Source organism: Bos grunniens, chromosome 7 (genome assembly GCF_055505025.1).
Source record: "Bos grunniens cultivar Pamir isolate PY7600 chromosome 7, Bosgru_T2T1.0, whole genome shotgun sequence".
NCBI classification, from domain to species: domain Eukaryota; kingdom Metazoa; phylum Chordata; class Mammalia; order Artiodactyla; family Bovidae; genus Bos; species Bos grunniens.
Window position 1 is genome coordinate 49361462 of NC_141171.1, and position 23531 is coordinate 49384992.

Here is a 23531-nt window from a genome sequence, read left to right on the forward strand (position 1 = left end):
TAAAATTAATTAATTAACTAAAAAAAAAACAAAACAACCTACTATGTGACACAGCAATTGTACTTTTGGGTATTTACTCAAAAGAAATGAAAGTTTAAGTCCACACAAAGACTTCTACATATAAATAAATATATATATATATGTATATGTAAATATACATATACATATATATATATTTATTCATATCTACATATATGAATAAAGCATAGCAGCTTTATTCAAAAGAGCCAAAAATAGTCATCAATCCTATTATAGGTTGATTGCATAAACAACCTATAGGTAAATGCATAAACAAAGTGTGGAATATCCCTACAATGGAATATACTTAGAATTTTTTTTAATTCTAGTCTTGAATTCAGTCTTGAATAACTGACACATGCATTAACATGAATCTCAAAAAACATTATACAAAGCAAAAAGAGCCAGACACAAGAGTACCTACTCTGTGAGATTCTATTTATATGAAATTCTAAAACAGGCAAAATTCATCTATGTAGTGATAGAATGCAGATCAGTAATTGCCTGGGGCCAGAAACTGCAGGGAGCAGGGGGAGTACAATTATAAAGAAGTAAGGGAAGAAACAGAAACAGTCTCTATCTTGAATGCTATGGTTGTTAATAGATACATCCATGGCACATATGGTAAAGAATCTGCCTACAAAGCAAAAGATCTAGGCTTGATCCGTGGGTCGAGAAGATCCAAGATCCTCTGGTGAAGGGAACAGCTACCCAATCCAGTATTCTTACCTGGAGAATTCCACGGACAGAAGAGTCTGGTGGGCTACAGTTCACAGGATCGCAAAGAGTCGGACATGACTGAGCAACTACCAGCACTTATAAAATGAATACATTTTACTGTATGAAAAATATGTCTCGGTAAAGTCAATTTTCTAAGGAAAAAAGTCAGTAAGAGGAAAAAAACTAATGTACAATAATCAAAGTTAGATAGTGGCTACTGTGGGAGAAGAGAGATTGGTAGCACTTGAGAAGGGACAGAAGCAAGAACCCATGCTATGATTATACAAGTTGAGTTCATTCTGGTAATTCAATGACCTTATGATTTGTGAACTTTTCTGCATGCATGTGATTCCTTAATGAAAAGAATCATTTTTAAAAGTAAATTTAAATCAGTTCTATGAAAATACTCTGTAAAATGTGCCAACACAAACTCTAACCAACATGAGGAAGAAAGAAGGTCTATCAGAGGTTAATATTATCAGGATTGTCTGTAGGAAACGAAATGAACACCATTTACCATTCACCCAATAATCTTCAGGTCTCCCTTAAACACATCAATAGCAAATTGCACAACTGCTTTATCAGACAACACTAACCAACCTGGTTTGGCACACATAACCTCTCTAGTTTAAAAAAAGTTTTTTTTAACTGCCAATATTATGCTATTTTTCATGAACGAATTCAGTTCAGTTCAGTTGATCAGCCATGTCCGACTCATTGTGACCCCATGGACTGCAGCACACCAGGCTTTCCTGTTCTTTGCCATCTCCCAGACCCTGTTCAAACTCATGTCCATCGAGTGAGTGATACCATCCAACCATCTCATCCTCTGTCGTCCCCTTCTCCTCCTGCCTTCAATCTTGCCCAGCATCAGGGTCTTTTCTAATGAGACTTCGCATCAGGTGGCCAAAGTACGGGAGCTTCAGCATCAGTCCTTCCAATGAATATTCAGGATTGCTCCCCTTTAGCACTGATTGGTTGGATATCCCTGAAGTCCAAGGGACTCTCAAGAGTCTTCTCCAACATCAGAGTTCAAAGGCATCAATTCTTCAGTGCTCAGCCTTCTTTATGGTCCAACTCTCACATCATCACATTTCTAGTACATGATTACTAGAAAAACCACAGCTTTAACTAGATAGACCTTTGTTGGCAAAATAATGTCTCTGCTTTTTAATATGCTGCCTAGATTTGTCATAGCTCTTCTTCCAAGGAGCAAGTGTCTTTTAATTTCATGGCTGCAGTCACCATCTGCAGTGATTTTGGAGCCCAAAAAATTAAAGTCTCTCACTGTTTCCACTGTTTTCCCATCTTATTTGCCATGAAGTGATGGGACTAGATGCCATGATCTTCGTTTTTTTAATGTTGAGTTTTAAGCCAGCTTTTTCACTCTCTTTCACTTTCATCAGGAGGCTCTTTAGTTCCTCTTCACTTTCTGCCATAAGGGCGGTGTTACCTGCATATCTGAGGTTATTCTTATTTCTCCTGGCAATCTTGATTCCAGATTATGCTTCATCCAGCCTGGCATTTCACATGATGTACTTTGCATATAAGTTAAATATGAACAGTGACATTGTACAGCCTTGACGTACTCCTTTTCCAATTTTGAACCAGTCCGTTGGTCCATGTCCAGTTCTCTGTTGCTTCTTGACCTGCATACAGATTTCTCGGAAGGCAGGTAAGGTGGACTGGTATTCCCATCTCTTTCACAATTTTCCAGTTTGCTGTGATCCACACAGTCAAAGGCTTTCACGTAGTCAATAAAGCAGAAGTAAATGCTTTTCTGGAACTCTGTTACTTTTTCAACGATCCACTGGATGTTGGCAATTTGATCTCTGGTTCCTCTGCCTTATTTAAATCCAGCTGGAACATCTCGAAGCTCTCGGTTCATGTATTGTTGAAGCCTGGCTTGGAGAATTTTGAGCATTACTTTACTAGCATGTGAGATGAGTGCAACTGTGTCATAGTTTGAACATTCTTTGGCATTGCTTTTCTTTGGGATTGGAATGAAAACTGACCTTTTCCAGTCCTACGGCCACTGATGAGAGTTCCAAATTTGCTGGCATATTGAGTGTAGCACTTTCACAGCATCATCTTTTAGGATCTGAAATAGCTCAACTGGAATTCCTTCACCTTCACTAGCTTTGTTCATAGTGATGCTTCCTAAGACCCACTTGACTTCACATTCCAGGATGTCTGGCTCTAGGTGAGTGATCACACCATCAACATTATTTGGGTCATGAAGATCTTTTTTGTATAGTTGTGTATATTCTTGCCACCTCTTCTTAATCTCTTCCACTTCTTTTAGGTCCATACCGTTTCTGTCCTTTATTGTGCCCATCTTTGCATGAAATGTTCCCTTGGTATCTCTAATTTTCTTGAAGAGATCTCTAGTCTTTCCCATTCTATTGTTTTCCTCTATTTCTTTGCGTTGATCACTTATAGGAAGACTTTCTTCTCTCTCCTTGCTATTCTTTGGAACTCTGCATTCAGATGGGTATATCTTCCCTTTTCTCCTTTCCCTTTCACTTTTGTTTTCTCAGCTAATTGTAAGGCCTCCTCAGACAACCTTTTGCCTTTTTGCATTTCTTTTTCCTGGGGATGGTTTTGGTCTCTGCCTCCTGTACAGTGTCACGAACCTTCATCCATTATTCTTTAGGCACTCTGTCTATCAGATCTAATCCCTTGAATCTATTATTCATGAATGAATTATTTTTAGCAAAATGCTTTCATGCTGATACCCTCAAGTAAAGTACCTAATTTTTTTTTTATATTTAAATGAAATCATTTCATCATTTTCATTTCTGAAATCAGGAAAGGCTGGGGTGGGGGGTGGGAATCACATATATGTGCACAAAGAACAGTGTAGCCATCAGTTTCTTCCTAGCAGTTTCAGATGAGCTGAAAGTTAGTGACTTACAGGGGGAAAAAAAAAAAAAAAAACCAAATATGGCAAATCAAGCTTTCCCCAAAGAGTGTTTAAATGTCAACTAGGATATCAGATACTTTTCTGACATTCCACTACAATGATGTGTTGACTTTTCATTGATTATGAGTTGCTGTTTCATAAAGTTAAATCTGGTATATTTTTCTCAGTAAGATGAGCAGTCTCTAAGTTTAGTAAATTTTTGACCTATTTAGAAACACTCATTTTACTTTTAATACCTTTTAATACTTTTAATACCAACATATATCAACTGACATGTTGATATATGTTGATGTGAAGAAAATTTATAAATCTAACATCATTCTTGTTGCCATTTAATTTGTGATTTCTGGTGAGCTCCTTCTTTATCTTACAACAAATTCTCCAAAAGTTCTAATTCTCAACTGCTTACTCCATCAATCTGTTACTAAAGCCTTGTGCCATGTTTTAATTTTTCATAGGGCTTACATTCCTGTATTTTTCCAAATTTGCCATTGTTAGCTATCTATTCATCCTCCCAGAAAGATTTTCTTCCTCTTTTTTATTAGGTTAGGTTATCAATGGAATACTAGTGGATATGTGCACAATAGACACTTCACAAAGAATCAAATAAAAGATAAACAATCACTCAGTAAAATGTCACTGATCAAAATGCAAATCAAAACCACAAAGAGAAACCTCATACCTGTCAGTATGGCTATCATCAAAAAGAATACAAATTAATTATCCTTCAATAAAAAATACATTAATTTACAAAAAAAGAATACAAATGAACAAATATTGGTGAGGATGAGGAGAAAAGGGAACCCAAGTATACTATTAGGGCTTCCCTGGAGGCTCAGTGGTAAAGATCTGCCTGTCAATGCAGGAGATGTGGGTTCGATCCCTGTGTTGGGAAGATCCCCTGAAGAAGGAAATGGCAACCCACTCGTGTATTCCTGCTTGGGAAATCCCACAGACAGAGGAGCCTGGCAGGATACAGTCTATGAGAATGCAGAAGAGTTGGACACAACTACGTGATTAAACAACAACAGCTCGCTGCTGGTGGGAATGTAAATTTGTGCAGCCACTATGGAAAACAGTATGGAGGATTCCAAAAAAACTAAAAGTCAGAACTACCATATGACCCAGCAATTCCACTCCTGGGTACATATCCAAAACAAAAAACAAAAAACCCCTGATTTCAAAAGATACAAGAACCCCAATATTCATAACAGCATTATCTGTTATGGAAGAAACCTAAAGGTTCATGAACAGATGAATGGATAAAGAAGATGTGGTACATGTATACATACATACACACATGGAATCCTAGTTAGCCATAAAAAAAGAAAAGAATTTTGCCATTTGCAGCACATGGATAGATTAGGAGGGCATTAGGCTAAGTGAAATAAGTCATATAGACAAAGACAAATACTATTATGATATCGCTTATATGTGGAATATAAAAAATAATACAAAAGAATATATATATAAAATAAAAACAGACTCACAGACAGAAAACAAACTTATGGTTATGAAAGGGGAAAGGGGAGAACGGACAGATAAATTAGGAGTATGGGATTAACAGATACACAACCCTACATATAGAACAGACAAGGATTTACTGTATAGCACAGAGAACTATATTCAATGTCTTGTAATAACCAGGAAAAAATCTGGACAAAAATATATATACATATAACTGAATCATTTTGCTGTACACTTGAAACACCATATTATAAATCAACTATATGTCAATAAAAAACTTTTTAAAATTTTACTATATTTGCATAATTATTTTTAAGAAATATCAGCAAATAAATATATAAAATGGACTAGGCTACACAGAGTCAATGTATCATTTTTAAACTACTAATGTTCATAAAATTTGGAAACATAACATGAGAAAGTACATAAAGTATGTGTGCAACCATGTATCAAAATGCTTATATTTAATAAATGCTTTTATAATTATAATTATTTATAATTATACACATACACTAATAAAAGATTAAACTAGAATATGGAAGCTTTCTAACTACCCCTTAAACAGGGATGTAATCCATGGGCCTCTTATATCAGACTCTCCTGAAGTGACAATGTTATTTTATTGGAGATTTGGACCCTATTCTAGACTTCAAATAACCATAAAACCAAAGTAAATAAGACAGTATAGCACTGGCACAAGAACAGACATACGGAATATAAACAGACCCATGCCTGATTTAGAACAAAGGTGCCACTATAGAAAGCAGGGAAAAAAACAGTATCTAGAATGAAAAGGTAACTTGGCATCTGTCACACACTGCAGACAAATCAATCCCAGGTAGATTTCAGACCTAAACAAGGAAGATTAAAGATGCAACTTTTACAAGACAGGAGTATATAGTTAGGAAAAGACTTCTTAAACAGGGAACAAAAAGCATTAACCACAAAGGGAAAAGAATGGATAAAGAAGGTGTGGTACATGTATACATACATACACACATATATATATAATGGAATCTTACTCAGCCATAAAATAAAGAACAGAATTCTGCCAGAATTTTTTATCTACAATTATAATTGGGCAATGGTACCCCACTCCAGTACTCTTGCATGGAAAATCTCATGGATGGAGGAGCCTGGTAGGCTGCAGTCCATGGGATCGCTAAAAGTCGGACACGACTGAGCGGCTTCACTTTCACTTTTCACTTTCCTGCATTGGAGAAGGAAATGGCAACCCACTCCAGTGTTCTTGCCTGGAGAATCCCAGGGACGCTGGTGGGCTGTCGTCTATGGGGTCGCACAGAGTCGGACACGACTGAAGCGACTTAGCAGCAGCAGCAGTTTAGCAGATAATTGGGAATTATTCATCAGAAGGCACAATATGAGAAGGAAAAGGTATAACACAATGAGAAAAATACAACACTTATTTTTTAAGGGCTCCTAAAAAGGGCTCCTTTTTCAATAAGAAAGAAAACCCAATAAAAAATAGGAAACAGGCTTGACCAGGCACCTCACAAATATGAAAAGGGGATTAATCTTATTAAAATGACAATGAAATACTCAATGTGAAGCAATGGGAATGCTCACACACTGTTAATGGGAATGTGAACTGGAGAAGCACCATGAAAAACAATTCATCAATAGTTACTCAAGTATAAAGACAGTAAATGTGCATGCATGTGAGTACCAGAAGATGTGTACAACAATGTACATAGCATGTTACTCACAATTGTCAAAAATAAAAATAATCTAATTGCCCAGCAACAGTAAACTGAATCACTATGGTGTAATCATAAAATGGAATACTTTACAAATGAAATGAATAAACCACAGTGACATGTGACCACATAGAGAAATCTCTCATAAAATGTTCAGTGAAAGAAGCTGGATCAAGAAAACATATATAGCAAGATATAATTTTCATGAAGCTCCAAAATATAGAAAAAAGTGATTGCCATAAAAGTAAGGAGATCAGGATTGTGAGAGCTATTGGGGTGCTTTCAGTGTTTATTTCCAACTCTAGAATATTTGAATACTTGCTCTTACTAACCTGTTTTGATATACATTTGTTTTACACCCATTTCTGTAACTTTGATTTCTTTCTCAGTTAAAAAAAAAAAAAAAAAAAGCTTTAAGAAAGGAGATTCCAAAAAAAAAGGAAAGGAGATTCCTCAGTTCCTCTCCAAACCTGAGGTAGGACCTCAGAGTTTACATTTTTAAGAAGCATCAGTGATGATTCTTATCCATACTAATAAATGTAAGAAACACTGGCCAAGAGCTATCTAGCCTCCCAAAAGATTAAACTTTAATCATATTTTCCACCTATCCAAAGAAGTCAAACAGAAAAAAAGTTCTAATGGTCTTAAATTTGGAGGGCAGCCAGAGGATTTGATCTTTCAGTTTCCTTTCCTTTTTAAACGCTATTGGAATTAAAATATATGTAAAAATATTCATCAGCAAGCCAGATTATTAGAATGAAAGTAAAGATTCTTTGGCCCTGAAGAACAAGCTAGAACAATCAAACAAATAGCTATTTTCAATAGGAACCTTCTCCCTACCCCCAAAAAGCTATAGTAAACAAATCAAATACATAGATTTTGTACTGAATGAGTCAGATTGAGGCTACAAAGTTGACTGTAAAACTGTTTTCAAAATTCCTCAAGAGCAAAGGACTGACTTAGTTTTCATATTTCAAAGAATTTAATTATTCTTTATTTTCAGATTTTTGCCACGTTCTGTGGGGAATAAAGTACTTATGTACAAACCAAAGCTAACACAAACCTATGGCTAAAAAAAAAAAAAAAAAAGATTTATCAATATGGCTATGCATCTGCAGCCGAAGCAAAATAATGTTAAGTAGGTGAATTCTGATTAGTAAAGATACACAAAGAATAAATGCTGACAAATTCAAGGTCAAATTACTCAGGTACTATAGACAGATGCCATAAAGACCACTTAAAAATCTCTTTTCATTAAACCACCAGACAAGGAATATCAGACAAAAAGGACAAACAATAAATCACAAGGGTCACACGTTATTTCAGGCTACAACTAAGTGTAACGCTGAAGACTATAGTGATTCTCTGACCTTTTTTCTCCCTTCTGCTGTGAACTCTATTTTAAAATCTGCCTAGAATCACAGGACCTTCTTGAGAATATAAAATCAATCTTGCAGCCATTTATTCCAATTACTAATTTTTTGTAATCAAATACAATTATCATAGGGAACTACTACTATTTTAATTTCCCAACTGTAAATATTTAATATTACAAATAATACTTCAATAAAAGTATTGAAGCTCTGTTTCAATTAAATCTGATAAAAGATCACTTTACCTGGGTAACAGAGCCTTGCAAGCCATTCTGAACACGGTGGAACTCCTAACAAAAACATCAAGTAAAGCAACTTCAAATACCATAAACGATGGTGATGGGCTTACAAAAATTGCTGAGCCATCAGAGCTGCAGTCTAAACGGAAGCAGGCTGCAACATGAGGTCACTATTGACAAGGACCCAATCAACAGTCCACAAATTTTTTCCCAAGTACTATGCAACTCGGTGGGAGGTAGGGAAAGGGGGACAAAATTCTGAATCTGGCTTATTCTATAAAAATATTTAAGCATAACCTACTATAAAGGAAAAAAGTCTGTTTGTTTTCATTAATCACTACTATATCAAGAGCTATAAATTATGACAAATATGACATTGCTAAAACAGATGAACAATAGAGAACTATTACTACTCATTATCCAAATCAGAAAGGCATTAGTGGTTAATTTTTACAATCTAAAATAAGGATGATTTCCAGATAATTTATGCCAGAGCCCCACTAAATGACTATTTCAAAAACTATAGTTTTGGAAAGTAAATATATAAAACAAAACAAAAGCCACATATTCCTTTCCAATCAAAAGCAAAATCCATTTCTTCACTTTCCCCATCAATCTGGGAATACCCTATACCTATGACAACAGTAAATTGAAAAGATTCCTCACTATTAGAAAGTTAGTAAGTTATAACAACCACAAGTCTTTAAAATACCATGTATCATTTTCAGGGCAATAGGAAGGAGGAAGAGAACCTGTCTGGTTCTTATTATGCTCTGAAACTTCAAAAATTGTTTTACTTTAACAATTTATCTTATTGACCCAAAGCATAAATTTTACTTTTTTCCACCCAACATTTCTGACACTCCCACCAAGTACATTTTCTTCCCCTTTTCCCTTTTAAGTGGAACCTAGCTAGCGATAATGTGGTGAAATGATTACCAATTGAAATATTCTGCAAACTGCTTAGTTACTGGGCTTAAAGGAAAAAGTAACTACTACATTTCTTGTGCACCTATAATCAGCTGAAGGGACATTTCTTCAACAATAGGAAAGTGCTAGTTGCTAAGCTGTGTTTGACTTTTGCGACCCCATGTACTGCAACCTGCCAGGCTTCTCTGTCCATGGGATTTCAACATATAAGGTATCCACAGAATGAAGTGCAAACCAGTCTCAAACTCCTCAACTTGGAATTCTTCCTTAACCACTACATCTTCTTTCCTGCATTACACCTAAAATCAAACCATCATAAACTACTGAGCTCACAAAAATGAAGCCCTAGCAGCAACAGCACATGAAAAAGAGCATCAAACTTTTTATTCTTTATAAATTCCAAGTTTTAGCAAGGCATTAAAAGTACAATTTTAAATGAACTTTACAATAATGCCAATTAGCTGGGGTTTTGATCTGTAGTTCTAGAAGCAATATAAATTAAAAGTTAACTAACCTCAAGCCAAAATAAACCTTTTCAATACAGTCTAGGAAACAGACTGTGAAAAGCACAGTGAAAATAAAGAACTCTTACAGAACTCTCTATTTTCTATTAAAAGGTAAAGAGTCCCCTAACATTTGAATATCTAAATAAAGCCAAGTCGTATATAAACGTGTGAATATAAAGCAATCATTTTTCATCTAAACAGATACAACACACTTTAGAAACAAGCTTGGGATTTCCTTGTACTTCTTGAGTAAGACTGAGCCTCAGAAGTAACCAAAACTTCTGCTTTTTTGTGTAACCTAGGTTACCCATACCCTAAATCCCACCATTTTTTCCACTCTGCACTTGGCTCAATCTTAACAAAATATGGCTAATGGCAAACAATGTATAGAAATAACAGATGCATAAATAAGTCACTCAGTACAACCCATACACAAATATTTAAACCAAGTAGTAGAAAATATTTAAACTGGTTCTGTAAGAGTGGTCTGTGAACCAAAGATCAAAACTGTTTTTTCATAACATTTCACTGTGCTGATATTTGCATGATGATGCAAAATCAATGGTAGAAGAACACTGCTTTGGGTCTTAGCATAAGGTTCAGGCAAGTGGTACCAAACAAACCATGCCCAGTGCATTCCTCATCACTACTCAGTTGCAATCTTTTTTTAAAAGGAACAAGTCCTTGATGAAGAAGTAATACATATTATTAATTTTATCTCAGCCCTTGAACATACTTCAATATGTGGTGTGACAAATAGGAAGTACACACAAAGCAAATTCTGCTGCACAGCTTGGAATGATGCTTGTCTTGTTTGAGTTGAGAGCTTAACTTTTAGCATGAAACACTCATTTTTACTTGAAAGATAGACTGACAGATTATAGTTATTCCAATTTGAATATCTGGTAGAAATTTTCTCAAAAATAAGCAAGACAGAACTAATAAAATTTGGGTTTTCCAACAAAAATTAGAATTCTGGAAAATCTGTATCCTCCACCAGAAGCTTAATAGCATACTAATACTTAAAGATACTTTTGATATAATCAGTGGTGATATTAAAGAATATATATTTTGATATAATATCACTATTTGGAAACTCTGAATAACTCAGTAAGGCAGTATTTTTCAAAATACCAATATACCATATTACAAAATCAAGCATGGCTAAAAGATTCTCTCAAAGTACAGGAGAGACCAATGGATCAGAGTATGAAAAATTCAGATATGCTTTCGGGTTCCACATTACAAATAACCTTTAATAAACTACAACTTATTGAGTTTTGGTGTACTGTCAAAGAATATCCACAATTATCTGAAAAGACTATAAAAATTCTCTACCTTTTTCCAGCTACCTACTTATATAATGCTAGATTTTCTTCACATACTTAAACCAAAATAACAGATGGCAACAAATTACATGCCAAAGAAAATGTGAGAATCTAGCTACCATCTATCAACTTAGACATGAAAAAGATTTGTAAAAATGTAAACAATGCCACTAAAAAATTTCTCACTAAAGATTCTTGGAAGATTCTGAAAAAGCTACTTTTGATTAAAAAGTTTTACATTAACATGTAATGAGTTCATTACTACTTTAAGAAATTTGTCAGTTTGGGTTCCCAAAAGAGTAAATGCCAATAGCTATAACCCATAGTAACAATTCTTTGTGGTCCACAAACTAAACCAAAAAGTCTGAGAATCAATGACTTAAAACTAACAAAGGAGGAGAAATCTATCAACAACAACAACAAAACCTGTTGGATCATAAACAGCTGTACTTCAGCTACAAATCCTAAGCATCTTTCAAAGTACAACTCAACAAAGAATACACCCAGCAGTTTATGCTATTTTAATTTATAATATGGTAAATACCCAAAGGTATAAAATCAACATTAACAAAAGTCTTTGGAGTCCTTAATGATTTGTAAGAGTATAACATCTGAGACCAAAATGTTTAAGAATTGCTCAGTTGTCACTTAATGTTTATTTCCCTGAGGTTTCTAACATATCTTCCCACAGAAATACAAAGTAGGCTATCTAATACTTCCATAAAATATTTGTAAGCTACCTCAGAGGAAAACTCAAAGAGACAAAACTTTAATGGGCTTCACCAGTGGTCTACTGGTTAAGAATCCATCTGTCAATGCAGGGGACCCAGCTTTGATGCTTGATCCAGGAAGATCCCACATGCCATGGAGCAACTAAGCCCATGGGCCACAACTACTGAGCCAGTGCTCTAGAGCCCTCAAACCACTACTACTGAGCCCACAGACCTCAACTACTGAGCCCACAAGCCTAGAGTCCGTGCTCTGCATAAGAGAAGCCATTGCAATGAGAAGACTACACATCACAATAAAGAGTAGCCCCTGCACACAACTAGAGAAAGCCCATGTGTAGCAACAAAGACCCAGCAAAGTCAAAATACATAAAATACAGAAGAAAAAAAAAAGACAAGACATTTAGTTAGCAAAAGTTCAATCACTAGCTTCATGCAACACAGTATCCATTAATTCCCTAAAATGAATTTATTAAGAGCTCCCTATTTTCTAGGTCCTATGCATTCTAGGATATTTCTTGCCTACCTTTCTTTCATCAAAGGTGAATGTATTTTTGTATATGTATGGCTGTGTCCCTTTGCTGTTCACCTGTAACTATCACAATATTGTTAATCGGCTATACCCCAATACAAAATTTAAAAAAAAAATTTTTTTAAGATGAATGTGTTCTTTGCCTTTATGCTCTCAATCAGCCAAACCTAAAATTTAATGTATAAATACTAACTGAAATTTATAGGGGTCAGCACTAAATCTAGAAGACCACTGTGACAGATACATCTATTTGTATTGCCTGATACCCTGACCCCTTTCTTTTGGTATTAGCCCCATTTTTCAGTGGCAAACTAGTTCTTCCCTCCATCCAATGCTCTTGATACATGCATAATTTACAATGACTCACCTCTACCCTGGTTGGGGAATGGACACACAATCCAATTTATGCCAGATCCTCTCCCCTGTTACCCAACAGGAATCTGATCTTGAGCAGAATGACAGATGCAAGGAAGTAGTTTGAAATCTCACAGCAACAGCCACATGCTGAAGAGATTCTTCCATGACCCTTTTATACTAAATTCTCTAGAGCTCTCATGTTCTTCTCTCTGCTTTTCCTTTCAAATCTGGTACCTATCCAGCATTCTTCTAATAAATTATCTTTTTTCTTTCCATTAGCCAAGATCTGTTTCTATGATTTGCAATTAAGGAATCCTGACTACCCTCAAATCTCCAATGACTCCATCTAAAAATGGCTGTGCTGGAAGGAAGGAGGATCCTCTATAAAGCTAGACAGATGATCCAAAAAAAGAAACTTATTAGCAGCATGCATTTCAAACAATATTTAACCTTGCTGGTAAACAAATAATATGCCTAACGAATTCACCTCTCTAAATGAGCACTATCCAAAAGAAATTTTTACAGTGATAGAACTGCTCTATATCTGCACTGTCCACTATGCTAGCCACTCATCACATACGGCTATTGAGCACTTGAAATGTGACTAGCACAACTGTGGAAATTTTTTAAATTTTATTTAATTAAGTTTAAATTTAAATAGCCACATGTAGCTAGAGGTTACATTATCGGCAAGCATAACTCAAAGAAAATAAAGAACACCAGTTTAAATCTATTGTTTTCAGGTGCTCAAGAAAATACTGCTAACAGTAATGAAAACTGAGACAAGTATTTTAAGCAGTCTGGAAATACTTATCAAAAGTCACAGGAAAATTTTCTCTTTGAGCCTAATGAATTTTCCAAATTTATTTGGAAAAAGCCAAAAGAAGGATAAAAGGACCTAAGAACAAAAGCTGTAGAGTAAGCTGGAATAACTCAAAGATCAGAAAAAAGAATTAAAGTAAATACATAATTAAGACATAGCTAAATACTTTAGCATATAGCTTATAAGTATTTTCATATATATCTAACATAGAATTAAGAATATCATGTAAACAGAAAAGTACAAACAAAAAATTATACCAGGGGCAAAAAGGTGAACTGGAGGAGAAAATGGCAACCTACTCCAGTATTCTTGCCTGAGAAATTCCAAATTCCAAGGACAGAGGAGCTTGGCAGGCTACATACAGTCCATGGGGTCTTAAGAGTTGGACACGACTTAGCAACTAAACCACAACCAAAAAGGTGAATAAACATGTTAATATACCAAAATTATCTTCCTGTCTGAAGAAACTATAACTAATATAAAAATATAGAGTCCCAAAGAGACATTTAATAGTTGTATTTAGAAGTATGGGCTTCCCTGGTGGCTCAGTGATAAAGAATCTGCCTGTAATAAAGAAGACATGGGCTCTATCCCTGGGTTGGGAAGATCCTCTAGAGAAGAAAATGGCAAACTGCTCCAGTATTCCTGCCTGGGAAATATCATGGACACAGAAGCCTGACGGGCTACAGTCTATGGGATCAAAAGAGTCAAATATGACCTAGCAACTAAACAAAAGTTTAGAAGTATACACTTTAAACTACTTTATAATTTTTCTAGATGACAATGAATAGTTCTTTCATTAAATTACTAGTTATTTTTTAAATATTTTGTTGTCTCTTAAATTACTATTTAAATGAATTAATTAGTAATTAAATATTTAAATTAATAATTAAATATTTGTTTAATCAAATTATTTTCTCTACTTTTTAAATCACTATTTTATTGAACACAAATTTAATGAAAAACATCTAGTGGCCTAAACAAGTAACCGTCCCCCTAATTAGAAAACCATGGAGCTTTACAGAGAACTAGGACAGAATTTACCAAACCTAGAGCTATGAATGGGGCGTTCTTGAATTCTCTAATGCTTCCTAAACATTGTGTCCAATGGTCCTACCCATGTGCTACGATAGTGCCTCCAGCCTACCATCTTTAATAGCACTTTACACATGAAAGGATTGGAAAGCACCATCTTAAAGAATCACAGAGTCCTCTTCTCAAAGCCTAGTTCAATCTAGTGCCTAGGAGCTGGAAATATAGTCAACTCAACCACTATATGTTTCTCTAGCAATTCTACTTTCAAAGGTTCTGAAATTTTACACAACCCAACTAATACACTAATAATACAAAAACAAATTAACTTTAAGAGAAAATATACATAAGAGATTATTTTTTAGAAGGTATTAATAGCTGAAAACGCCTTAACCAGTTTATTTCTTTAAAACATTCTTATTGTTCTTTTTCATATACAAATTAATCTTTCATATATCATTATAATCTGTGTAATTTAGTGCTTGAGTAAATTTACAACCAGAATGAAGCGCTCAAAAATTAGTCCTTTTTCAAATGAAATACTACCTTGTTGATGCTGTAACACTATTTGGTTCCAGGATGTTTTCAGTCATCCTTAATTGTACCACCTCTGGCATGTCATCTGATTTTCCTGCACCCTCTTCTGGAAGTTCTTCTATATGTTCCAGCTTTTCATCTTCTTCTTCTTCCTCAGAAAGTTCATTAACCTATATAAATAAGAGGAAACCGAGAATTAAAATTTAATGAAACTGTTAACTGATATCTAAAACATACTATTCTAAGAAAAATTTAAACACAACTCATTTTCAGCTTCATTTCCTTAAGATTAATTTCCCTTACAAAGTATCTGCCAACTTCTCCACATTAGAGTAAAATTTCAAACCAAACATAGTATTTTTAAAGCAGAAGGTAATGATTATATTAGTATATCACTAGGAATACGAATAAGACTGCAAACTATGAAAAAGCATGCACACTATAACATTTAAAAAGCTTCATTTCCTAACCAATCAGATTTGTAAATCTAAGAGCTACAACGAAGATTTCAACTGACCTCTCCAATTTCCAAGTGCACTGAACAAGTGATTTTAACACAGAATAAGTGTAGGAAAAAAAAGGGCACAGAAATTTTGCCTTAAGGTCTTAACTATGTTTTAGAAAATGATGGCTAACTTCTAAATGGTTCAGACTCAGCTCTTCATGCAGAAACTGGACCTTACAACAAGGAAGAACTCACTATTTTTACCATGAAGCACAACTCAAGGTTATAATTCTCTTTCTGTCAGGGGCTGTAAAACATTTTCTATTATCAAACTGGCTACATAAGTAAATAACCATTCTAATTAAAAAGACACAAATATCTAAGAAGGAAAACGAACAAAATATTTTCAAATGAAAAACATTTATTAAGCTATCCCATAGAAGAAACTAGCCATAAAATCACACCATTTTTTATAAATTAGTACTAGTCATTAAAAACATTAAACAGTAAACATAAATAGTTCTATCCATTCTAGCCAAATGGGCTGACAATACCTAGAATAATTACTGCTACATGTAACACTAGTGTTTTTCCTGACAGGCAAATACAACAATTGCTACAAGATTCTCAGAAATGAAAATTTGAATCAGAAGGTAATTATACTTTGATACTCTACCAACTCCTAATTAACAAGTACTGAAAATCATTGGCCTAAGTGGTTACTGGAGGAGGGCATGGCAACCCACTCCAGTATTCTTGCCTGGAGAATCCCTTGGACAAAGGAGCCTGGTGGGCTACAGTCCACAGGATCGCAAAGAGTCGGACACGACTGAGCGACTAACACACACACAGAAATGATTAACTGAGAAGTTAGATTTATACATAAAGGTGAAAATTTCAAATGACAGGTCAGTTTTTAAACTGGATGAAATGGAAAGTTACTCTCTTTCTCTATCTATGTATTTAATAAATTACTTAAAATCAAGAATGTATTTAATTAATATCTACTTGATAATCCAAGGAAAAAAACTGGCAAGAAAATACTGTTCTTAGGTTTGAGTACAAGATTAGATGACTGCAAAAAAAAAAAAAAAAAAAGTAACGTGACTATTTAAACTGAGAATAGATAACTATTCAGTACACACATTTTTGGTTCAGAAGGACTGCAATTTTAATGTTACATCACCGATTTTAAAATCAGTTTGTCTACGGTCAATAGCTCTTTCCATTAAAACTTTACACTCAATTATAATGAATATATATTTGATTCAATAAGCTTTATGTAAACTAACAGATATTTCCTAACATTTTCACCAGTAACCATCAACTAAGATAGGACATGAACACAATCAATTGCCTATGGGTCTTTCTTCTCACTCCCCCACCCCTCACCCCAGGCCTTCTAGTGTAATTTCTTGCAGTAAAAATTCATTAAATTGGTTTGGGTAAGAGTAAAAATTAGATAAAAATGCTCCATCACTCCACAACTTAGCTTCAAAAGTTCTTCTTGATCCTCTTCTTATCAACTTGACCTTCTGCTTATCAATATTCTGTTCATAAGTTATTCTGAACCTACCCTATATAGGCACCTGACTCAACTTCACTTATGGAAAACCCTCAGCCATACTTACATCTCTTCCTTCTTTGACTGCTGTAATTCCCTTCTCTAGGACCTCGTGAAATGCCTGCTCTCCAGACTCCAGCTTGTGGAGAACGCTGCTACCTGCCTTCTCAAACGTATAAAGAAACATAATTATCACCTACATCTTCAAACCACTCTACTGGATTTGCAATCATTTAAGGATCCCATACACAGAATCTGTTCTCTGACTCTGAGTCATTACTCAAACACTTCCTATTCAACATCTCCAATCAAAGGAGACCTCTCATACTATTAAAAAAAAAAAATCTACTACCTTGAAAAGGACCTAATGGCCAAATACTTGCATTAATGGGATAAAACTCTGCAAGTAGAGAGTGCTAAATAAGTTTTGCTTTCCTCAAATATCAAAATCAGGGGGAAAACCAATGCACTGCCAGGACAGGCCGGGTCTGCCCACCTCTTTATGTATGTGGATAACAAATTAGCAGCATTTAAGTTATAACAACTTTAAAATGCAACCAAACGGTGCTGAGTTTGAGGAGATTTTACTTTCACTCAGTATCTGATCAATTCAGCTTCACAAGTCAAATATGAAAGATATGAAATCTACCTTAAAAAAGAAATTCCAGAAATCTGTACTATTGAAATCCAGTTATAATTCAAACTGTAAGAAAAGTAGACAATAGATTCTGGTGATTAGCAACATGAGCCAAGATAAGTGATATACCTTGCTGTCTCTCAGGACTCATTACACTACCCTGTTTTTTGAGCATATTCTGTTCAATATGCTAATATCCTCTTTTCTATTCACAGTCAAATCTGCAGAATTCAATATTATTTACAGGTGTTAATTGACCACAACTATTTAATGTAAAGCACAATATATTTTGAGTCAGTTTTTATAGTGCTTAAAAAAATACAGAAATATAAATGCAATATATGTGAGCTATGAATATATTTCAGTTTACGTAAGAAAGCTGCAGGATAATAGAAATATCAGAGAATTATACCACAATGTAAAACATAATCAAAATATACCCTGCAGACTTTAGAAGAGTCAAGATACAAACTTTAGATCAAATTGGCATCATCAGTTTCTTATAAGTCAAATCATCTCAGAAAAGTAGAAAATGAGTAACACAAATGTGTGTATGTTGTTTCATTTTCAGCAGCCATTAACTTTATTTTAAAAAATTAACTACTGAACTAAAATGAAAAGAAAGGTGGCACACAGAATCCCCCAAAGGTGAGAGTTCATATGGATATCAAAAAGCATTAAACATTTAAGGCACATATATTCACTTGTCCTCTTCTTGTCATTTTCTTTTCAGCAAAAATAATTCTGAACAGCTGTGTCAGTTCTTTATTTTAATCAAGTTTCTTATGTCACATACTGTATAGTTGGAAACCTTCAAAAAAATATGCCAGAAGTTCCATGGAGCACTGTTTCAGGCTACAAATTCTACGGACTTGATTTATCTCACAAATACATATATAACATATATGTATGTGTGTGTGTATACATATGTATTCATCCTCAGTTTATACATGGTAAATTATAATTTGACATCTATTACTGTTTTCTTAATAGTTTCTGATACTGGAAAACAGAGAGGAGAGGAAGAAAGGAAAGGCAGAAGAAAAAGAGGGAAGGAAAGTCAGACAATGGTAAAAATGGTTACATGAAGAAAATATAAAAAATTTAAGGAACCGACCTACAGCTAACTAATCAATGACAAATGAGACAAGACTAAACAATGGAGAAAAGGCAAATTCTCCAATAAGTTGTGTTGAGAAAACCAGACAGCAACGTGTAAAAGAATGAAATTAGAACATTCTCTAACACCACACACAAAAATAAACTCAAAATGGATTAAAGACCTAAATATAAGACTGGATACCATAAAACTCTTAGAGGAAAGCAGAGGCAGAACACTCTCTAACACATATTGTAATAATAGCTTTTTGGCTTCATTTCTGAGAGTAAAAACAAAAATAAATGAGACCTAATTAAACTTACTATAAACAAAACAAAAAGTAAACCTACAGAATGGGGGCGGGGGGTGGAATACAACCAATGCAACTCACAAGGGATTAATTTCCAAAATTTACAAACAGCTCATACAGTACAATTAAAAAAAAAAAAAAAAACAATGGGCAGAAGATCTAAACAGACATTTCTCCAAAGAGGACATGTGATGGCCAAAAGGCACATGAAAAACTGTTCAACATCGCTAATTATTAGAGAAATGCAAATCAAAATCACAATGAGGTATTAACCTCACTCCAGTCAGAATGATCAGTATCAAAAAGTCTACAAAAAATAAATGCTCGAGAGGGTGTAGAGAAAAAGCAACCCTCCTACACTCTTGGTGGGGATGTAAACTGGTGCAGCCACTATGGAAAACAGTATGGAGGTTCCTTACAAAATTAACAATAGAGTCCCATATGATCCAGCAGTCCCACTCTTGGGCATGTATCTGAAAAAGACAAAAACTCTAATTTGAAAAAATACACGCACCCCAGTGTTCCCAGCAGCACCATTTACAACAGCCAAAATATGGAAGCAATCTAAATGTTCACTGACAGATGAATGGATAAAGAAGATGTGATTGATACATATATACACATGTAACTGATACATACACACACACACACACACAATGGAACATTACTCAGCCATAAAAAAGAACAAAATAATACCATGTGCAGCAATATGGATGGACTTAAAGATTATCATACTAAGTGAAGTAAGCCAGAAAGAGAAAGACAAATATCATGTGATATCACTTATACGTGGAATCTTAAAAAAAATAAATATTTATAGAATAGATCCACAGACATAGAAAACAAACTTATGGTTACCAAAGGTGGTGGGGGGGGGGGGATACATTAGGAGTTTGGGACAACTGTGTACCACTACTATATAGCACAGGAAACTATACTCAATACTTCATAATGATTTATAAGAGAAAAGAACCTGAAAAAGGAGAAAAGAACCTGAAAAAAGTTAGCTACATAACTGAATGTGTAACATGTATAACTGAATCACTATGTTGTACATTTGAAACTAACACAATGCTGTAAATTAACTAAACTTCATTTAAAAACACAAAACAAACCTAAGCAAAGTATAATTCCCAATTATTAAAAAGACTTATCTATAAAAGTTCACAACGGTATAGAAACCCTTTTAAATAAAAGCTGGGCTACCTAGGAAATAAAACTCCTACCTCACATAATCAAAGCCAACACCTATAAGAATGAATGAAAATATGTATGATAAACATTCAAGAGATGCTGCTTTATAGTTTAAGAACAAATGAAGGGAAATAATCCACTGTCCATCAATAAACAGCATAACCATATAATTTATCATCTAAACTTGGATACATTTGAAAGTGAAAAGGGAAGCTACTAAAATAACAATAATTTTTATTATTTGATTATATTATATTATAATTTTTTATTATTTCTTTCTAATAATTACATTAGAAAGCAGATATAAACTACGATGCCTCTGAGAAAACTGGGATGTGCTATCACCATTTCAAGTGGATACAGATACTATGAATCAGATAAATTATATGCTATATTCATACAATAGAGAACTTACTCACACAGATATTAAAAAAAAAAAAAGACTACGTTCTTTACATTCCAATAAAAGATCTCCAAGATACATTGTCAAATGATTAAAAAAGAACAATGTGTAGAATACTATGTAAAGTATGCTACTTTCCATAAAAATTAAAATATTAAATTAAAAATATTAAAAATTCTAAGAAATATTTACTTACATTTGCATAAAGAAATTCTGGAAAAACACATTCAAAAACCAATGAGAGGGAGAGGATGGGCACAGGTACGAATAGGACATTTTACTATATATTTTACCTTATTTATTTTTAACCAGGTGAATTATTAGTTATTTTTAAAAAGGTAGCAGCCCCACCCCACACTCAAAATATAAATAACATTATAGGTTTTAATATAAAAGTTTGCTTGACAAATCATTTCACTTAAGTACACAAGAAAAACTTCCAGACAGACCTAAAGCATGAATTCTAAACCTGAGAAGTCTGGATTAATGTGGCTTTACAGTCAAAAACAATTACTCAGAATCAATATTCTCACTTCATAAAGAAGAAATGAATGAGGACCCTTTTATAGTCTCAACCATTAAGGCATAACAGTAACAACAAAATACACTGTTGAGAAATGGGTTTTAATATTCAAGAGCCACAAAATTTAAAACATCTGCAACCTAAACTATTACTCTCCTGATGCTTCCCTAATGGGAATTAATATGATGATGGTTACACTGCTGCACTGACTTGCTACTTCAATCAAAAAAACATTTTTAAAAGTTTGTGTCAATTTTATATACCACCTTTCCCTCTACCTTCTAATTCTCAACCTTTGCCTACATTCCTCTATGCTAGCAATTTCTTTGCAAAAACAAAAACACACTACTCTTACAAAATAAACAATGCTTAATTTAACAAAAGAAAAACACAAGAAAACCCACAAAAGCTCTAGCGTATCTCTGGTTTCGATTCCTCTTCCATATTATCCAAACTGACGACAAGAAGTTGTTCAGAAAAAAAATCACATTCATATACTACATGGAAATACCACCTATGATAATGTATAATAACCAAGAAAATTACGTCCTAAACTTTTAGTACTTAAAAAGTCCACATAAGTTTGGGCCAAGCCTTTAAGAGCATATTCTTTACCAAATGAAAAAAACCTCCCTCCAAGTAGAATATTTAAAATAGTCTCACCTGTTCAGTAATTGAACTCAAATCATTAGATGAAAAATCTTCCTCTTCATTCTCAAAAAACTCATAGTAATTTTCCAGAAGTCCAGCCATTATCCTGCTTACTATTTCTTGTTCTTTCAGATCTTCCACATCTGTGTAAATACTAAAAGAAAAGTCCAAACTGAATTGAGAGTCCTTAAATCCATCACAGATAAAGTCTGAAGAAACTGAGTCACCTTATAGACCTGAGTGATTTATGCCACCATTCTGTGCCTCAGTTTTAACATCTGTAAAGCCAACCTAATTTGTACCTTGTTCACAGAAATACTGGGAGGATTAATCAGATCTACTATAAAAAATGATGGTTCATCAAGCAACCTATGACCCTTGGGAGACAGTATGATGATTCTATTTCACAAATACAATGTTATTTAATAAAACAAAAATTTGTGAAAAACTTACTGGAAGACATCTGGACCAAAGACAGCAGCCAAAGAGTTTGCTGACCAAATTTCTTCATGATGTGATGCTACATTGGCTAAAAATCTACACAGGAACTTTAACAAACTGTAATTAACAGGTGGAAGCTGTTGCAAGAGGAACCTCAACTTTCTTCCAAATTCATCTTCATTATTATAATCTATAAAACATAATGACAGGGTTTTTTCTTAATGAAGCAAAAGCAAAGCTCAGATATTTTGCCAGATTCACATTACTCCACCTTCATCACCAGTTTACTATAACAATTCAAAACCTCTTCACTTCCTCTACTAGAGGCCAAATGCCTTAGGGCTCTGCATTTCACTTATTAAGTGGAAGAACTGGAGAAGGAATGCAACCCCTCAACTGTTAGAGAATGTTTTCTTCATCTATTATTCACTGGCTCCAATCCTAGAGCTTATTTTAATTCTCAACATACTGTCTTTTGCATGACTGTACATGTGTTTCCAAATTAGTGCCAACTCTAAGAAGTCAAAACGTACTCGTCAATACCATTCAACACCAACCACTAGTAAGCAAAAATGAGAAGCAATTTAACCAGCTAACAGTATCTGAAAAAAAAAAAAACAACGAAGAAACAGAGTAAAAAAACACTTTCTTCTTTTAACATTCTGAAAAGGACAATTAAATTCAGCAATATCAACAGAACTATCAATAAATTAGGATGCATTCCAGGACTTCCCTGGCAATCCAGTGGTTAAGACTCTAGGCTTCCAATGCAGGAGGTTCGATCTCTGGTCAGGGAACTAAGATCCTACATGCTGCATGATGCAGCAAAAAAAAAAAAAAACAAAACCCAAATTCCTCTTCTCGGTTTACCAAGTGAATTTTCAGCTACCAGAAGACAGGTCCTGTGTTTACGTCAATAAGTTTTCATTAACAGAAATTAGGTCTGTATCAACCCACTGACTGGTGAGGGTCCCAAAGAGGAGAAGTAATTTCTCAGAGGTACCTCAAAATGAAGTAATTAATTGCTCTA

General features: G+C 34.3%; 1 protein-coding gene across 44 annotated transcripts in view; it reads right to left on the reverse strand.

Annotated features, from left to right (window-relative positions):
- FAM13B (family with sequence similarity 13 member B) overlaps nt 1-23531 on the reverse strand; it is a 95474-nt gene that overhangs the window by 36897 nt on the left and 35046 nt on the right. For 20 of the 44 annotated variants that reach the window (XM_086411732.1, XM_086411721.1, XM_086411728.1 and 17 more), the window contains 3 exons: nt 22514-22691; nt 22073-22214; nt 15244-15404 (listed from right to left, as the gene is read on the reverse strand). In XM_086411732.1, coding sequence (XP_086267858.1) covers nt 15244-15404; nt 22073-22214; nt 22514-22691 — 481 coding nt within the window. Of the gene's footprint in view, nt 1-15243; nt 15405-17310; nt 17407-19708; nt 19763-22072; nt 22215-22513; nt 22692-23531 lie in introns of all 44 variants that reach the window. The other 24 variants (XM_086411738.1, XM_086411730.1, XM_086411726.1 and 21 more) reach the window with 2 other exon arrangements.